Source organism: Pyrus communis, chromosome 6, assembly GCF_963583255.1.
Source record: "Pyrus communis chromosome 6, drPyrComm1.1, whole genome shotgun sequence".
Lineage (NCBI taxonomy): Eukaryota > Viridiplantae > Streptophyta > Magnoliopsida > Rosales > Rosaceae > Pyrus > Pyrus communis.
In genome coordinates, this window is record NC_084808.1 from 17338261 (window position 1) to 17357530 (window position 19270).

Below are 19270 nucleotides of genomic sequence, written 5' to 3' on the forward strand. Positions count from 1 at the left end.
ATTTCCATAATGCATAACATAAGTTCAACCCTAATTTAAGGTTAATCCGAAACTTTAATCAAGCGCTCATCATTAAGGCTATTACATGAAATATACATTTTAAAATACTCCCATTCAATTCAATTCATTTCATGATGATTTACAACATACACTTTCCACTAAAATTCCTCATTATTTATAGAACTTATGGAATAATGCAATATCAATGCAATTCATAATTCACATCCACAAACTCAATAATATCTCTTAATGTAAAGTAGGATCATTTGCTCTGATACCATTTGTAACGCCCTGCCCCCCCCCCCCCCCGGCGAAATATTTATTTTCGGGAATTAATTTCGATGATAGGCCCAAATTAAATTCTTGTTTACATTACTACCAATAATCACGATTCTTTTTTTAATTTTCTTAATCCCTCACAAAAACTATAACCATAATTAATTTACCAAAACATACGATTAAATTTTCATAATTTATCACCAAATTCTTCTCTTAAATCAAATTCCCAACTAAATTTAGTGATGTACAGTCAAGATTACCGTCAACAAATTTAGAAATTTCAAGGATAATTAACTAACTTGAGGCATTTTCTTTATTCTTACATAATGAAGTATTCACGATTAGAACATATTGTCAAAATATAGTTTCTCATTATAACAAAATATATGCTAATAAATGGGCAGCCCGAAGATGGGTTAATTTTGTTGATTCAATTACAGGAAATAGTTTTAAACCAATTTTTGAACATATAAAAGGTAATGACAATACATTAGTTGATATCTTATGAAGATTAATTTGTTGAACAGGAATTGAATATCGTGGACCATCATCCCCATATAGCACAAGACCACAAGGCAGAAGAGCACATTTCAATAGCATAATGATGCACCATGGACCTCCACCATTCAATGGATTCTAAAATAGCATAAGCAGACTAGCATCACCACCAGTACCAACTTTCAATTTTAACGGAAATATTGTTGAAAGAATCAGAAATCCAACTCTGAGGTATAGGTCAATAGTACCAGGGCTTTCTAATAGGTAACAAGTTCTCTTAGATAATTTTTAGAATATCCAAATTAAACAGCCAATCATGAGGTTAAGTCATGAAAAATTAATTAGAGCCTTAGAGTAAGAGTTTGATAGTTTTAGCTTTAGTATCCATCAAAACCAGTATCATATTCATTCTCTTGAGCACAACCTTCAAGTCATTTATAGGGAACATGAGTCATTACTTAGTAAGTTTACCAAAATAAACCAAGAACTCCAATCTCTTCTAATGCAGCAAAAGGCAAGTCACACCCTAAAAAGAGAATTGAAAATAGGTTTAGAAACTGATTAGCATAAGAATAAAGAAAAAGAGGTTATTGAACTCATAGAACAAAAGGCTAATAAGCCCATAGAAGAGATTAAGATTAAGCTCTTAGAAGAAGATATTGAAATGAAGCAGCATCAAAATAATGAGCAGCATCAGCATCTGAGTAACAAAGAAAAACAAGAAAAATATGAAAGTTTTCTTAGAAATATGCCTTTAGACTCAATAATAGATGATATCCTATTAGAAGAAATTTCAAAAACAAAATTAAGAATAATGCCATCAGATATGCAAAATGAGATCATGAGTAAAGCATCACAGTCCATGAAAAAGTTCCAATTACAATTACAATGTGCTTTGTATCAGTCCATCTTTGATACAAAAATAGGGATGTTTATTATTACAAACATGTATCCACCATGTCTTTATGATAGTACAAAGAATTGTATTTGTAAACTAGAGGTTAGCATAGCTGTGGCCAGGATTAATATGAGAGATTTTAGACCATGGCATTTTAGTTATGAGCATCAGAAAAAGCATAATGTGGTAGAAGTTACCCCAACCTTACTATTAGAGTTTGACTATTTTGATAAGATATTCATTAACCATATTTCCCAATTGAAATTATTTCCTGAAAAACTTATAAAAGTAGCAGAAGATTATCTGGAAAAATGGAAAGAAATTTGCTTAAGTTTTATTAGTAGTCATCCAGATTGATATGTACATATGCATAAGGAGAAAGCTAGGCATATAGCCATGATTAATGAAGAGTCCTTTAGACTATCCCCTATCTCCTCACATACGTGGACTCATTCATACAAAAATATTCTAAAATTTTGAGGGATCCAAATGTTAGCCTTAAATGAGTTTGAAGATTTTATGTATGATATGATATTAGTAGCAGCAAAAGAAGAAATGTATATTTACAGCAAGACAAAGATCAATCATCAACCCTATTGGAAGCCTCAAAATTTCAAAGAAGAAATAGAAGAAATGTCAACATCATTGTGGACCCAGCTACAATAATAAAATAATGACATAAAAGTAAATAAAGAAAAGAGCGTAATCCATTATAGATTTTTCATACACAAAATGTCCTTTTGATTAAGAAAGAATAGTGCTAGGCCCTTTTCGTTAAAACTCCCATATTTTTTGGGTTTTGTTTTTTGGATGAGAACCTAACAAAAAGCTAGGAAGAAAAGAATGGGGAATTGGGCCGATTTGAGACTCAATGCGGTGGCTGCGAGGCAGTGGGTTGCTTCCACAAAGCCCAATCCTCATCCACCACTCTGTTTAGTTCCGCCCAACACACAAACCACCAGCCTGCACATGCCCAACCTACAACCCAGACCGACTCGCGTTCTTGTGAAACCACTGCTCTTAAATCCCATCCCACCGTTGCCCCGAACCATCTCACACCAGACCACCATGATTCCCGGACCTCCACGCCTGATTAACCGTTCATGCCCCTAAACACAAATTTGATTCCGCCTGCCACAATCATTGACCATCGTGTTTAAAGCAGACTCAGAATTTGTTTTTTTTTTTTTTTTTTTTTTTAAGGAAAAAGGAAAAAAATAACAAAAAATTTCTTTTTTATTTTTTGTTTTTAATTATATAAAAATAAATATTTAATTTGATTTTTAGGACCCACTTATGTGCCACATCAACACATAACACAATTTTTGACGGAATTGTAACGGAAGAACTATATTGATTTATGCCACCCATTTTTCAAGGACTACGTTGATTGATTTTCAATTTAAATGATTATATTGATCAAGTGGCTCAATTTCGGGGACCATTTGCAATAAAACCCCATAAATAAATCAATTAATGTGACTAGCTCACAAGCTAGCATAAAAAAAACACGAATGACTACTAGTATTCACGACATTAAAGGGAGTTGTTACTAATACTCTAATATTCTCAATGTGCACTTCAATCATTTTATATTTAGAAAGAAAAGAACACTTATGAGGAGTGCAACAATGAGATTTTAGGAGTGTCATAGTTTCCATATTAAATTTCAATTTTAATTATTAATGAATTTCAGAAATAAAGTTGTTACAGGCTTATGACACTCCAAGAAGGTGCACTTCTCAAAGTGCAACTTCTTTCTTATGTTTTTATAAGGGACCGTTTGATAATCATTTCGTTTTAAAAATAAAAAAAGTGAAAACTCAAAATCAAATTCCAAAAACTCATAAAGTGTTTTCAATTTTCAAAAAAGTAAAAATTGAAAACAAAATGATTATCAAACGATCTCTAAAAATGTGCAAGATGACATTTTTAAATGCTAATAACAAGTTTTTTACGGAAAGAGAATTATATTGAAACATTATGGAAGGTTATCTATTCTAATTAATGATTACATATCCACCGGTAGAGCTTATATTTCTATAAAAACAACCTTTCCCCGCAGCTTTCCGTCCACATTTGGCCCCTCTTTAATCCTCTGCTGGAAAAAATGGGGAAGGCAAGCTTTACCACCTTCTTTCACTTGCTTTTGGTCCTGGTTGCTTTCTGTTCAGGTTTTGTTCTTAAGTTCTTATTAATATTTCTAATAACTTGCTCACTTATTTACTAAGAAAATCAAACTGTATATGTAATTAATTGCCTTGGTGCTTGCTGAAAGTGCAGTGAAAATGCTGGTGCCTAAAGTGGAAGCAAAAGACTGCGAGATCTCTTGGAGTGGTGGTGGATGTCCGGATTCAAAAAAGTGCCTCGAAACATGCCGCCCTTGCTAGGTCGGTATCGGAAAGGTTGTGGCGTGGTGCTACCAGGATTTTGCGCCATTTTGGCGATGTATTTGTAGCTTCAGCAAGGGTGCACCATGTCCACCATTTGATGGTTGTCGTCCCCCACAACTGCAAGATGCTTTAAGTAGCAATCACACAAATAATGTCAATAGAACTCTTAATTAATTAAAGTTGCCGAATAAAATAAACTGTCAATAAAAGGTATATTTGATTCTCAGTATGAATTTTGAATAAAAAGTGTAAAGCAAGGACCTAAATGTGGTATTTGTATTGGAGATTTGATTGAACTTGTGATGCCTGCACGGGATTCATTCATTCAGAGGCTAAGTTGATGAGCTTTCAGTTTCCCCAAGTTGATGTTCATTCAAACACGGGGACAAATCCTTCATATAAATGATGCCAACATTAACGTTACTTTGCAAATCCCACTCTCAGGCTTTCACTGTTTTAATTCCTACTCTCGATGAACAAAGCACATGGCGAAGGCTTCATCTCTATTGATCTAGATTTCATCATCGTTCCATAAATCTATAATCAAAGCAGCCTTTTCAGATCTAGAGATCCAAATGCGATGTACCTCGGTCGTATATGATTTTCAAGTGGTGGGTTAGGTCTCGTGTTTTCGACACCAAAACCTGAAAGCTAAACCTTAAGACAAAATTAAAGCAATTAATTTGGTGAAAAATATGTTCGGGTTGAAAATGAAAATAAAAAATTAAAAAAAAAGTAAAAAGGAATTTGAAGCCAATAATCGTACTAAAATCCAATATAAGTTGTGATTAATTTGATTATAATAAAATAAAATAAATAAGAAATCCAATATAAGTTGTGATTAATTTGATTATAATAAAATAAAAAATACAACATAGTCTGAATACCCATTGCAATACAGAAATCTGAAGTCAGGTTGACATATTAGATGCGTATTTGTAATTTTTGTTTGGTTCAGATGCATATCTTAGGAAAATTCATTCACTTCTTGTTATATAAGTTAAATATGCTTGATATATCCATAATATTATGAATATTCATTTGACCTAAATTCAAAGATCATTAGAAAATATAGTTCAATAGGCCTATTTTCTAATAAATCGCACTATAAGCCATGATTTGGCCTTATAATTGATTCAAATTAAAAATTTAGATATATCAATTTAGGCACAAACACATTAGAAGCATATATTTTTAATTTTTTTGTTTAAATTTGTTTTAACCTTAAACTTTTATTATTCAAAATTTTTGGGTCTCAATGACACACCCCGACCGAGATCGGAGTGTGCTGGCCGTCACTCAAAGGTGACGTAGCCATGTGCACGTGCGGAAGCTAGTAAAGTAGTAATATAAAAGTACGAATGATTCAAAACTAGCATACAAGGTACTAATATAAGTGCTAGTAAGTGATACAAAATCAGAGCAGGTCTAGAGCAGTCCAAACAAAAACGATAACAGTAGTACGCCCGAAGGCGACCCTACAATGTGGAGTGTCTGTCAGAACGCCGAAAAGCTCTCAAGGGAAACCACCGCAACGGCTAAACAACTAGAACCTGGAGGGGCGCAAAACAAAAGCATGAGTGGGCAAAAACAAAGCTCTTTGAAAACCATTTAGCAAAATACAATCTAACCCCTCGCCGTAAAACCTGTATACTTCCCAGAAAATAAACATATAAACGTATGTATAGATATACCAAACATGCTCAAGGGTATGCCAATCATGCTCAATATATGCCATGTCAAAATCTCATAATGATATGCAAGTGCTCAGGTATGAGTCATATCAATCACATAATCCTCTGGCAGCCGGAGTCACCTAACGTGACCTGTACGGCTGCATATAGAGCTCAAATCTCAATCTCAATATCTAAACCTGCCCACGAGTCGGAACCACCTAAAGGGGTCTGTACGACAGGCCTGGGTGTAACATGTATATACGCTCTAGTGCTACGATCACGTGAAGGCTGTGCGAATAATCGCGGGTCACCTACGAGTCGGAACCACCTACTGTGGTCTGTACGACAGACCTATGCACCTAGCTTAGATCCAAGCTGAGCGTATGGTGCGGGAGGTGAACAACACGTGAAGGACTGTGCCCTACTCTGGGCGGGAGCACTAACACCGGGGGTGCAGGTTATGAGCTCTCTAAGCATCTCTAACCACTATTTAATGCAATCGTTAAATAACGCTTACCTGGCACTTACCTATGCCTCCACAGCACCCACATATAAATATATATGACATATGCATAATTGAATATATAATTAAACGTATATGCCACTACTCATGCATAACCACCAATTATATATAAAAGAAATGGCATATAACGAAGCATTTATACTAATTTCTGGGAATTAATATGTATATAGGTATATACGGAAAACAAAAGCCCACTCACTGGTATGTAGAAGGGTCGTAGCCCCCCTGCCTCGCGTGTGCACGCTCGTCCTCGGGGTACGTGTCACCTAAATGCGAAACAACTATAAAAACGTTAACTTTAAAGCACATAACTAACTTCTCGTAATAACTTCTCATACATTGCTCAAAATGGACAATTGAATATACCAACGTGCTCTACACAACCTCAGGATCACAACCATATTTTTAAAATAATTTTTGGACCCCACACGCGCCCCCACGCGCCAGCACAGGCACGGACCTACGCGCCCCCCACGCGCGGCCACGTGCCAGGCACACTGACGGTGTCAACAGACGCCGTCAGGAATATTCCGTTAAATCTAACCGGATCTGTTAACGGCGTTAGGAATATTCCGTCAGAATTGACGGAATATTCCGTCGCCTTCTTCATTCGATCGCCGGCGCAGGAAACTGGGAAAACCTGCAACTTGGGTTTTCTCGCTCATTTTTCATCCGTTTTTCGTGATTCTTGGACCAAATGAAAGCCCTAGACTAGTAGAACATGTCCCAACAAGTTTTAAGGGCTAAAACTAAGAGATTATACCTTGTCCAAAAACTCCAAGTTCGGCCAACTTCGAACCAGGCCTTCCCGACGTCCAAATTCGTCCAACGAGCTACTCCGACGCTCCTTAGGACTTCACCAACACACCTACAAGCTTCAAATGTCCAAAAACTAAGTAAATTAATGTTGCATGAACAGTGCTCAAAACGGACATCGCGATATCGACGTGAAAACGTCGAAGTTCTTACCTGAAAATGGTATATTCGTGCTCCCCTCGACCTCACGATCACAACTGCACCCTTGGTTTCCTCGATCTGTTAGTGTTTAGGGTGGTTGTGGGTTTGTCCGTACGTATCAAGGTAACGGGGAGGGAGAGGGAGATGAGAGACAGAGACAGAGAAAGGGCAGGGAGAGAGAGACAGTGAGTGTGCCTGTGTGTGTGTGGCCCAACACATGCCACAACACACAAAACAACCAATAACGTCAAAGAAACGAACTAGGGGTAAAAATGTCTTTCCACAAGTGCGTTTTAATAATCCCGGGACGGGATGTCACACTCAACATAATAATTAAAATTTTAGCTCAATTAAAGGACATCCTAATCATTTTGATATTTTTATAGAACGATATATTTACATTTAGAGGTGAGAGAATAAATTGGTATCACACGTTGTGAATTTACTTATTGGGAACTAATTTTTTAGTTGTGAATTTGCACAATGTGTTTGGTGTTGGCTTGCTAGTCAATTTGGCACTATTCTTCTTCACAATGTGTTTGGTGTGCCAAAGCAGTTTTCTCCACAATTTCGCAATGTCTGGCTAGCATCAGGGTTTTTCTTACTAATATCTATTTGGAAGATGTGTAATAAAATGAAGTTTGAAACTAAGCATCTCCTTGCCTTTCACCCATTCGTCAATCCGCTTTGGCCTGGATTAGGCAGGTTGGAGTTTTCACTCCTGGTCATGTGCGTGGTATTTTGGATAAGCAACTTTTAGTACCTCTTGGAATCTCGGCTAAGTACTATAAAGCTCCTTCTATAGTTCATATCTTTTGGCATCCCCTCTCCAAGTTTTGTGTCAAATTGAACACGTATGGACTTGCTAAAGTTATTTTCTTGGTGGTTTCTTCCTGAACTTCGGGCATCGTACTTCTTTCTATGCAGAGCTTCATGCTACCATCCTTGCTGTAGAGTTAGCTTACATGGCGGGTTGGCAAAATTTATAACTAGAAAGTGACTCTTCTAGCGTGATATGTTGCTATGCTTTTGGTTCTTTTTCTCCTCCTTGGTTGCTCCAGACTCGTTGGCAAAACTGTATTTCTTGATTACAGCACATGTTATTTTGTTATCTCATACATTTCGAGAAGGAAATGTAGTTGCTAACAAATTAGCCAATTTAGGGCTTCTCTCACCTTCACTTGTCTGGCATGTCACTCCTCTTATAGAGATTCTTCCTTTTCTACATTCAGATTTCTTCAGCATGCCGGCCTACATGTTTGTCTCCTCTTCTTGATGTGTGATTTTTCATTTTTACGTAATCTTTTTGAATTTTTCTTTTTTGTTTTGTAGCTTGTCTTGCAGATTCTTACATTTTAGGTTTTATTTTAAACGGGTTTGGTCCTATGTTCACCCCTCTTTTTCAAGAGGGACAAGGTGTATGTCCCCCCCCCCCTCCTCCTTCTTTTTCTTGTATTTTGTAAGGTAGGTTTATGTCTCTTCTGACTAGATGTAATTTTTTTTATATATCAATAAATTTCCATTGTACCCCACGATTTTCAAAAAAAAAAAAAATATTAAAAAAATGGTATCCAATATTTGAGTTAATCGCATAGAATTTGCGTTGACCAGGTGCAACAGATTATTAAACAAAATTGGTAATATATCAATACACGAATGATATAATTGGTAACCATATCTTCCATAGAAAATTGCATCTAGAAATAATGTGTATGATTACCATGAGGCAAGAAGCATATACGAACTATCTTTACTTATAAAAACCCACCAATCTCAGCAATATCGCCATCATCCATATTGCAACTCCACTGTCTCATCGTTCTTGCAACTTGCAAACTATTAAAATGGCCACCTCAACTTCCTTTTATTTTCTCGCCGTCCTGTTTGCATTCTTCTCAGGTTTGTTCAATATTTTAGCACCTAGCTTCTTCGTAATTGATAGATGTATTGAACATGTATCATAAAATTATTATGAATATGAAACTCTAGAAATGTGTTTTTCGGTGCAGTGAAAACAATGGCGACAATTGTCAAGGCCGACAAAGTGTGTTATTTGGCGACGATCGGCGGGGGTTGTCCTGATGAGTACCAGTGTGCCCTGACATGCAGTACTTGTTACCGCGGCGTTGGCAAGGTCGCATCATATTGCAGAGCTGGTGGTGGAGGGTTTCCATATGATAGTTGTGTTTGTGCGATGTCGGACGGTGCTCCATGCAGTCCTTCTGGTCCGCGCAAGTGTCCAAACTGGCCTCGACCTCCTTCTTCAACCAATCTTATTGAAATCATGAATTAATATGTAAAGTCACCTCTTTGTAATGCAAATAAAGGGAGCCACCCCACGTATTAGTTAATGTACCAAATCATCAATAAAAATTATCTTTCCTTTGGATCGTCAAGTTGTTAAATTTTTGGGTTGAGCAGTGTTGGTATAGTCAGTTGGTTTTATGGAAGAAGAACCTTTTTCTTTTTTGGGTAAAATAAGGGGGTGGATCATTGGATAAACTAGCTCGAAGAGTTATTATAGATAATTCGAGTCTTAGGGACTTCCATCATATCATCAAATAATCGAGTTCCAATCCAATCAAGAGGATTCTCAAAATAATGGTACTCAAGATCCATATTATAGCTCCAATTGGCAATGTCATTTCCCACTATGTTCTTCTCCCGATAAACATGCACTAACTCGCATCCGGTTATGCGTGTCATAAGTTGTCTGCACAGATCAATGATGTTGGCAAGAGGATGAAAACTGATATTAGTCATATTATTGATTAAATTAACCACAAGAGCCGAATCTATCTCCACGCATAAACGTGAAATACTCTTGTCAACTGTAAGTTTCAGTCCAAAATATAGCCCCCAAATTTTAGCATCAACTACCTGACCTTTGCCCAAGTTGACAGAGAATCCGCCAAGCCAATCACCAATGTTGTCTCTAAGAACTGCTGCACCTATATTTCCGATAGTATTGATCTGAGAACCGTCCACATTAAGCTTCACCTTCTCTCCAATAGGTGGATCCCAAGCCAAAGACACTTGCATCTTAGGAACATTAGAACATACACGCTTTGAGGCATCATACCACTCTTTTGCAACCGTAGATTGCCGCATTGTGAAGTTGTCTTCAAAGAGTTGTTTATTCCTTTTATGGAAGAAGACTTTAAGAGATCGTATTCGTGTTTAGTCAAATTACTTCTTTCATTATCGTATAAGTACCAAGTTTTATTGCACATCCCCCACTACAAGAATAAAATCTGTGCTATATGCAATTCTATTTACAAAACAAAAAGGAAATAAAAACATACATATATCAATCACATAAATAAAATATCACAAAATGAATAAACAAAAAAATGTTAACGTTCTACACAATAGCAGAAAATAAATAATCATGCACTATAGTATATGTTTGATTCTCATCGATTCTCCTCTCTCTTATCCACTAATTATTTAATCCGCTAATACTGTCATTCTACTTAAAAAATTGCAATTATCATTTCTCATTAGAATGCTACAAATCCTAATGTGGTCTTTGACAAATAAAAATCAGTTTGAAAGGAAGAAAAAACAGTCCGGGCCCAACTTGCAAGTAAAGACCCCTAATATTAACACAAAAAATAAAAAGTAAATGTAACTCCAATTTCGTAGCCCAAAGGCACAGAACAACAGTGCGTCCCAGCTCCAAATCAATCAAAATCCCAGAGATCGAACCTCCAAAACCCACCAGATCAACAAGCAATGGAGTCCATCTTCGGCTTGGTAGGCGATGGCTTTGCGGTCGTGGCGGCGGACACTTCAGCCGTGCATAGCATACTGGTGCACAAGTCCAACGAGGACAAGATCATGGTGCTCGACTCCCACAAGCTCGTCGCCGCCAGCGGTGAGCCCGGCGACAGGTTCAAAATCTTTTCTTTCTAGTTTTCGGTTTGATTGTCGATCACTGTGGTATGGAATCTGATTGAATTTTTTTTTTTGGAATATTTTGGGGAAATTAGGGTTCAGTTTACGGAGTACATACAGAAGAACGTGGCTTTGTACCAGTTCCGGAATGGGATTCCGTTGACCACCGCTGCTGCTGCCAATTTTACCCGCGGCGAGCTTGCCACTGCCTTGCGAAAGGTGTGGGCTTTTTCTTGATACGTTAGATATAATTTGTGGTTTCCTTGTTTGGTTGATTGGATTTTTGCCCAGCATTAGGGATCTGGTGTTAAGGTTAATAGTCTTATTATTGTGAGGGGTTTTCTCCTCCTGCAAGTTTAGGGTTTTTGTTGAGGTATGGTAATTGGGGTTTAGTTAGAACGAAGCAATGTCGAAATTAACTACATGAAGTGGGCTTCAAGCGGAAAAAAGATTAAACAATGTGAGTGGGGTAAATACGTTATGTTGTGCACATTGTTTTGGTTTGAACAAATGCAGTTGTAATGTTCTTTTGAGTAAGACTGTTTGGTTCTTGACCTTATACATTGACTAAATCTCTCAACGGTATGCTTTAATTGACAGCCCCATTTGAGTTAAATGAGCGATTTAAAGTTGTATTGCAAAGTTAAGTGATCAGAGACTGAAAGGTTGGATTTGTGTATCAAATAATCTGGTATGCAGGTTCTGTAGATGCTAGTTATATGTTGTTTACAATCTGGGTTGATAAGAGTGATGACTCTAATTAGGCGTACTAAGGAAATCTAATTTTGATCTAAATTTTGTTTTAGACGTGTATAACTTGCGTATAATGTTTCTACGAAATCCAAACTTCCAGAATGTATCTAAGAAACCAAATTTGAAAGTTAGTTAACTAGTCAAACATTTTAATAGAACTGAGGCCCCTTGGTAAGTTTCCTAGACACTTGCTTGAGCTTCAAAGTGTTTGTCTGAAAGTTTGCAAGCTAACTTATCAAACTCTTTTTATTTCAGTTTTCATTTTTATTGAAGTCTTTGTCTTATATGTTTATGTTATAACATAATTTCTAGCATAGCATGTGTTTAACATTGGATGCACAATTTTCAGCCCCATTTGTGCCTTTTGAGGCATTTATGGGCTTCCTTCTTGTGTGGTCTGATTAGGTATTTCCAGATTTTTGTTCTATCTTCAAACCAAAAACCATTCACTCAAATATTCTGATAGCCCGAGTTTACTCTTCCCCAATTTTTGTTGATAGCCGCCTTTAGCTTAATCGCCACGGCACCTAAAATTATGGAGTAGTTGCTGCCCTAAATTCCAGAATCAATGATAAAATTCTAGTGACTTCTTGTCTTCAAGTCCAACCCTAGTAGTCTTCAGAGTATCCTACCAATCCTTCTTCCCATTTGTATTTATACATTAAACCTCGTTTTGAATTACTGCTTAAACGTATGAATTCAATCAATATGGCATCTACATTCTAGAACACTATCTCATGGATGTTTGTACCTTTCGTCAAATGCTTGGAATGTTGAGGGCAAGTGTGGCAAGTCTCAAGTAATTGTGTATGCTTCTCATTTTTGAGGCTGTTCCTAGGCGAAAGAACTATTGAGGAAAAAGTGAATATGCTTAATTGGTATTCCTAAAATTTTATGTGTCAACTTGTGCTCCTCATGCTGGCTTCACCAGTGTTATAGGCACTACCAGTTCACTTCTCATGGGTATGGTTCAACGTAATATGGCTCTAACCTGAAATAAGGGGGGTTGTGGTTAAAATCTCAAGGGGGATTATATTGTGCTATGATTTTCCTTTTGAGTTGCAAAATTTTTCTTTATCCACTTTAAATTTTCATGTGTGAAAAACAAAAAAACCATGTACAGTTACTTTATTTTCTTGTTCACCAAGAAGAAAACTGCTGAGTTTAGAGGGATGTTTTTAACTTCAGAGAGAGTTCAGTTGTTACCAATGAGTGACAGATGCTGGGATTGTATCTAGCGTATTTATTTAGTAAATAGAGTTAAATAGTTGATACTTGATGTATAATTTTTTTCTTCTGGTTTTTAAAAAAATTTGATTTTGCAGAATCCGTACATGGTGAACATCTTGATGGCTGGTTTTGACAAGGAGGCGGGGGCATCCCTTTACTACATCGATTACATTGCCTCTCTTCACAAGGTTGAGAAGGGAGCCTTTGGATATGGGTCGTACTTTGCGCTCTCACTGATGGACAGGCACTACCACAGTGGCATGTCCGTGGAGGAAGCAATTGACTTGGTTGACAAGTGCATCATCGAGATCCGGTCAAGACTAGTGGTGGCTCCCCAAAACTTTGTGATCAAGATTGTTGACAAGGACGGGGCGAGGGAGTATGCATGGCGGGAGTCCATCAGAGATATCAACGTTGCTGCTGCATGATCGATCCTTTCAAAGTATCACCAGACTCGTGTTTTTGTTACTTTTAAACGCTTGTTGGCTACATTTGACTATGCTCTAGTAAGTGAATTTGAAGGCCTTCCAGAACCCACCTAAAATACTCACAGTAGCTCCCTTCTTGTTTGCACTTATGATACGAAAGCTGCTGGAATACTTGTATTTTGGAGGAAGCAAATGACTGGTTATTTGTTATCCAAGAAATCTGTTAACAACCATACTTGCATTTACCCTCATGTCAAGGGAACCAACATTTATCGTTTGGAAGATTAATTCCAAACCCTAAAACTATATTTTCATAAATCTTTCGTGAAGATAAATCGCAAACCCTCAAATTAGATTGAGACTCGCATGAAATAGGAATTCTAAGATGACAGCACTCTAAAGTAAATAGCAATTGTTGCGTTTTAAGTTTTCTATATGGTTATGTGTGGTTTGTGACACGGTCACTTTTAACATTTCCGTTTTATATTTTATGCAAGCAAAATTTGTATGAAAGCATCATATAAAATTGACAAAAAAAAAAAATTGATATTGTATTTAAGAGGCAATGAGTTGCTCATTGCTTTTATAGCAAGGGAGATATCGAATCCCGCGGGCCTCTGAGTCCACCCACAAAACTTGCATGAAAGTAGAACTAGATATTTATATCACCATCCGTTTTGATTTGTACGACTTCACCTGGAAACAATGAGTTTTGACAGGGCAGGACGGGAAGCCGCTATTGGGCAGCAGTGGAATCCAATGACCATAGGCATAGGGGACTTTTTTGGCTACTCGGGATTATATTTACTCCAAATATTTTAACTGTTAAATTTTTGTTTAAAATATAAAAATTAAAATAACTGTTAAAACATTCAAAATATAATACTTAATAGTCCATCGGGGAATGGGTCACAAAGTAACCACTTTAGTGATAATGGGGAAGCTTAAGAAGATTAATCCCAAAATGAAAATGCCACTTAAGTAATCACGAATCATTAGTGCGGGTTAATTTGTTTTGTTCTTTGTCACCAAAAACTACTTTCTTTTATATTTTTATCCACACTCGATGTAATTGATACATTAAATATATTATGCTTCAACGTATCCAATATATCAAAATTTCAGCTATTAAATTTGGTTATTAAATTTGGTCAATAAATTCTCGATCAATAATATAATAGAAAAAAATTTAGTATATAGAAATCTTCAAACAATGATGCGAAGGACTTAAATGAAACACGTTTACTACCACGCAACGTTATAATCAAATAATGCCATGTAGAAGTATTTATCCAGACGACAATGCATTATTGGACGAGAAAGGGGAATCATCGTACTAAAATCAGTAGACAATGTGGGTCATAAGTAATCATTATAGTAAACTTAACTAGGAAGTTTAAGAGGTTTAGTACTTGGTTTTTTTTCGTGACCATTCACTCTCTCACTCTTCCGTGCACACTTGTTTCCAGGTTCCGACCATTTTTTTCTCTTTTCTCGGTTCAAAAGTGGATGGAACTGCATTGAACCCTTTTCCAGATTCTTCGTTTCTCTCTAAAAAATCTAATCTTTTGGGTTGTTTTCGTTTGATCGGCGGTGGGTTCTGGGCAATCATCTCTCTCGTTGGCCGCCTCCTCATATCTCTTCACAGGTTCGTCTCTTAACCAAATTCCTTATTATTATTATTTTTTTTAAATCTTATTTTTAACGATTTCTGCCCGATTCTGCTTAATTTATGTCGAATTTTGGACTTTAATTCGCGTATGGGTTTTGGATATTGATGTCTGATTTTATTGATTTTGTTGGTAATTTGTATTCTGTGTTTTCTCTGATTGTGGTTGTGCTGGTTTTTGTTGGTGGAGCTTGTATGCCATTGTTCGTTGTCCCCTTTTTCCCCACTTCTTTGCTTCAATGTAGGTTTACTAACGGACGTTTAAGAACCATGTAGGTTATCTAACGGACGTTTGAGAACCATTTCGTTTTCAGTTTCTGTTTACACCTTTTTACCAAACAAGTTTTCAACGAAAACCCCGAATGCTACTCATGTGAATTTTCAAAATTTGGTTTTCGGTTTCCAATAAACTAAAAACAATTACTTTGTAGCGAATTGGAGTTGTGGTAGTTCTCATTTATCTACCTGTAATGTAGTTTCCTATTTGAAACTTACAGTCTGTTGTTCTTGTCAGTCTGTGTTTGGTGATGGATTCAGTTGGTGATAAGTGGGATGATGAAGAACGCTCTGTAATCGGAGACAAGGGAGAAGTCCGATACATAGATTTCGATCATGATAAATCGGTGCGTAATTACAATCCTAATGAAGAGGGTCCAATTATTGTTTCAGTTCCTTTCCCTTTTGTGGATGGAAAGCAAGGTGGAAAGCCTCAATCAGTAGTTGTAGGAGAAACAGCTGTGGATAAGATAACTCTTAAGAACACCACCACTGATCCTGTGGAGTGGGGTGTTACAATTTATGCATCGAATCCAGAGGACTCATTCAAGCTTTCTCTGATGGAACCTCCAACCAACAACTCTGATTTGGAAACCATCCAAGCCTTCCTTGAGTGTACTTCCCTGGAGGACAGAGTGCTGCATCCTGGAGATACTCTGACTGTATGGCTATCATGCAAACCCAAGGAAATTGGAGTGCACACCTCAATTGTGCATTTTGATCTTGAGGCGGACTTGATTGAACGTGCTGTCTTTCTATTGGCAGAAGATAAAATATCCCAGTCTTTAGCCTCTACAAAGCCATACACAAGAGGCATTAAAAAGAAACCTCTTAATGTGGAATCTCATATTGGGTCTGTACGTCCAAGTAGAAAAACATATCGAATGTACAAAAATAGGCTTCCTCGATATGACATTCCAAAGGACATCAGAAGCTTGATTGAGAGTGGGCAGATTCCCTCTGTTGTGACTGAAGGTCTTACAAGAGGGAACTATCAACATTTCTTCAAAAATTTACTCATCATGGAGGAAATAGCACTAGAGGTAAGCTCTTCATTTTGAAACAACACTTTATGAAGTTGTTTGTGATTTGTGCTTAATTTTGTGATTCCTTCAGGACAGCATGAGAAGTTATGATATGGAAGGCGTTCCTTTGAGGAAGAGGGGACAGCAATATTTGTCCCTTGAAGTGCCAGGGCTTGCTGAGAGAAGGCCTTCACTTGTTCAAGGGGATTATGTTTTTGCCAAGCTTGAGTATGAAGATGAGAGAAGCCCTCCATATAAGGTTGTTTCCTAAACCAAAAACTTATCTTCAAGACCAAACCTCCAATCCGTTACTAAATTCAATGATTGTTAATATTTAGTATGATGAATTGCGTGGCCATTCGAATTATTTATGTAATCATCTATCTATTTGTAAATGCTTAGTTCTACCAAGGTACATTTAATAATTGTTTCATGTTCTTAAAGTTGTCATCTAGAGTGATTTTTGGCCAAACCAAATAATTGAAATGTTTAGCGTCTGGCAGAAGTTGATCATTCATGACTATGTCCTAAACCAATTGGTGGGTTCATCCATGAAGAAAGAGAATTTCATCCATGCATATGCCTTGTGTTTCATAAGCTGTTGGCTAATTCATGTGTTAGGGATTTTTTTAGTCGTTGCTAAAATGTTCCCGTGTTATTTTAATATCCAGAATATGTAGCTTATCTTTCAAAATATTTAATGTGTTCTGTTCAGGGTCATATCTACCGTGTCGAGGCCGATGATGTTTACTTGAAGTTTGCCCCAGAATTTCATTCACATCATAGGGACGGTAACCTTTATAAGGTACAATTCACATATAATCGAAGCAGCATGAGAAGGTTATATCAAGCTGTTGATGCTACAGAAGATTTAGATGTAGGGTTCCTTTTTCCATCTGAGTCCACTCAAAGAAGGATGATTAGAGCCATGCGAATGGTGCCTATATCATGTACCCTTAATGAGGAGCAGAGGCGCTCGGTTGAGATGATCCTTGGCTGCAAAGGAGGGCCACCTTATGTAATTTACGGCCCTCCTGGAACAGGTAAGACTATGACATTAGTTGAAACAATCCTGCAACTCTACACAACCCGGAAGAGAGATCGAATCCTTGTTTGTGCTCCTTCAAATAGCGCAGCAGACCACATTCTGGAGAAACTGCTCAATGCAAATGCTGATGTCGTAGTTCAAGAGTTTGATATATTGAGGCTCAATGCATCTACCCGCCCTTATGAAGATGTCAATCCCAACCTTATTGACTACTGCTTCTATGATGATGATGCCTTCACCTGTCCTGAACTCCATGCCCTGTTGAGCTATCGGATCATCATATGCACCTATACGAGTGCCTCCTTGATTTATGCAGAAGGTGTCCGTCGAGGCCACTTCTCTCATATTATCTTGGACGAGGCAGGCCAAGCTTCAGAACCAGAGACCATGATCCCGATATCGAGTATCTATAAACAGAATACAGTAGTTGTTCTTGCTGGTGACCCGATGCAATTAGGTCCAATCATAAACTCCAGAGAAGCAGAAACCTTTGGTTTGGGGAAATCATACTTAGAGAGGATTTACGAATGTGATTTTTATAGAAATGGGGACAGAAATTATGTTACAAAGTTGATTAAAAACTATCGATCTCACCCGGAAATTTTGCATCTCCCTAATGAGCTGTTCTATGGACGAGAGTTGATTGCTTGCAAGGATGACCCAGTTTCCTTCATGGCAAGGGTGGACCTTCTTCCTAACAAAGATTTCCCTGTTCTTTTCTTTGGCATCCAAGGCTGTGATGAGAGGGAAGGGTGTAATCCATCATGGTTTAATCGGACTGAGGCAAGTAAGGTAGTAGAGATCACTAAGCGGTTGACTGCACGAAAGAATTTGAGCGAGGAAGAGATTGGGATCATAACACCTTATCGGCAGCAAGTGCTAAAACTGAAGAAAGCTTTCGAGAATGAGAACATGCCTAATATCAAGATTGGAAGTGTTGAGCAATTCCAGGGACAAGAGAGGCAAGTTATTATAATATCAACTGTCCGATCAACAATCAAACACAATGAGTTTGACAAAACGTACTGCTTGGGATTTTTGAGCAACCCAAAAAGGTTTAATGTGGCTATTACTCGTGCTAAAGCTTTGCTAATTGTAATTGGTAACCCGCACATCATCACCAAGGTATGTTCCTTTGTCTTACAGCAGGTTACAGGACATTATCTTTCGACTACTGGTGTCTACTGGTGTGTATGTGCGTGCGTGCAATCCTAGGATTATTTTCTTATGATTTCAGTTGATTGGTTTTGGCAGGACCGGAACTGGAACAAGCTGCTTTGGCGTTGTGCTGACAACTCATCCTATCAGGGTTGTAGTCCCCCTGAGAGACAGGAAGATGATGAAGACACATCTTTCTCTATAGATGATGGGCAGCCGGAAGAATTCTTGCAAACAGAAGTCCCCCAGCCTGCTGGGGTTGGTGAAGCTGAATGGTCTGATTGGAACATATAAATTGGAACAGAAGTTTATTTTCTTCATATACTATGAATCCATGGATGCTAGCCAGAACTGTAATTTACTTTACTTTTTATTTTATTTTACGTGCCATGAATCTACGGCACTATTCCAGCATGATTTGACATGCCAATTTCATGTAGGACTACATTCAGCTCGTTGTGTTTGTGTGAAAGACGAAAGTTGATTTTATAAGTTATGCAGATGAAACATATTTGTGGGTGAATTTCATTATACTTCATTGCTCAACTATCACAGGTTG

The 19270-nt window shown here is 37.4% G+C and overlaps 2 protein-coding genes and 1 long non-coding RNA gene across 4 annotated transcripts; 2 read left to right on the plus strand and 1 right to left on the minus strand.

The window, feature by feature from the left end:
- Positions 1–6126: 6126 nt before the first annotated feature.
- LOC137736680 (uncharacterized) lies at positions 6127–7538 on the minus strand. Its single transcript, XR_011068787.1, has 3 exons — positions 7237–7538; positions 7031–7142; positions 6127–6533 (listed from the first exon to the last, which is right to left on the minus strand). It is a non-coding gene; the product is annotated as an uncharacterized lncRNA (long non-coding RNA).
- A 3314-nt stretch (positions 7539–10852) lies between these two features.
- Positions 10853–13780, plus strand: LOC137737623 (proteasome subunit beta type-2-A-like). Its single transcript, XM_068477159.1, has 3 exons — positions 10853–11120; positions 11220–11343; positions 13203–13780. The coding sequence occupies exons 1-3, from the start codon at positions 10963–10965 to the stop codon at positions 13533–13535; spliced, it is 615 nt and encodes a 204-aa protein (XP_068333260.1). The 5' UTR covers positions 10853–10962; the 3' UTR covers positions 13536–13780.
- Positions 13781–14939: 1159 nt separating this feature from the next.
- On the plus strand, positions 14940–19244 carry LOC137736952 (probable RNA helicase SDE3). 2 transcript variants are annotated; one of them, XM_068476278.1, is made up of 5 exons: positions 14940–15183; positions 15702–16523; positions 16597–16764; positions 17221–18678; positions 18808–19244. In XM_068476278.1, exons 2-5 carry the CDS (start codon positions 15732–15734, stop codon positions 19003–19005), a joined length of 2616 nt encoding a protein of 871 aa, XP_068332379.1. In that variant the 5' UTR covers positions 14940–15183; positions 15702–15731; the 3' UTR covers positions 19006–19244. The 2 variants fall into 2 exon arrangements, with proteins under 2 accessions (XP_068332379.1, XP_068332378.1); XM_068476277.1 differs by having other exon boundaries at positions 14941–15183; positions 15719–16523.
- Positions 19245–19270: the final 26 nt, after the last annotated feature.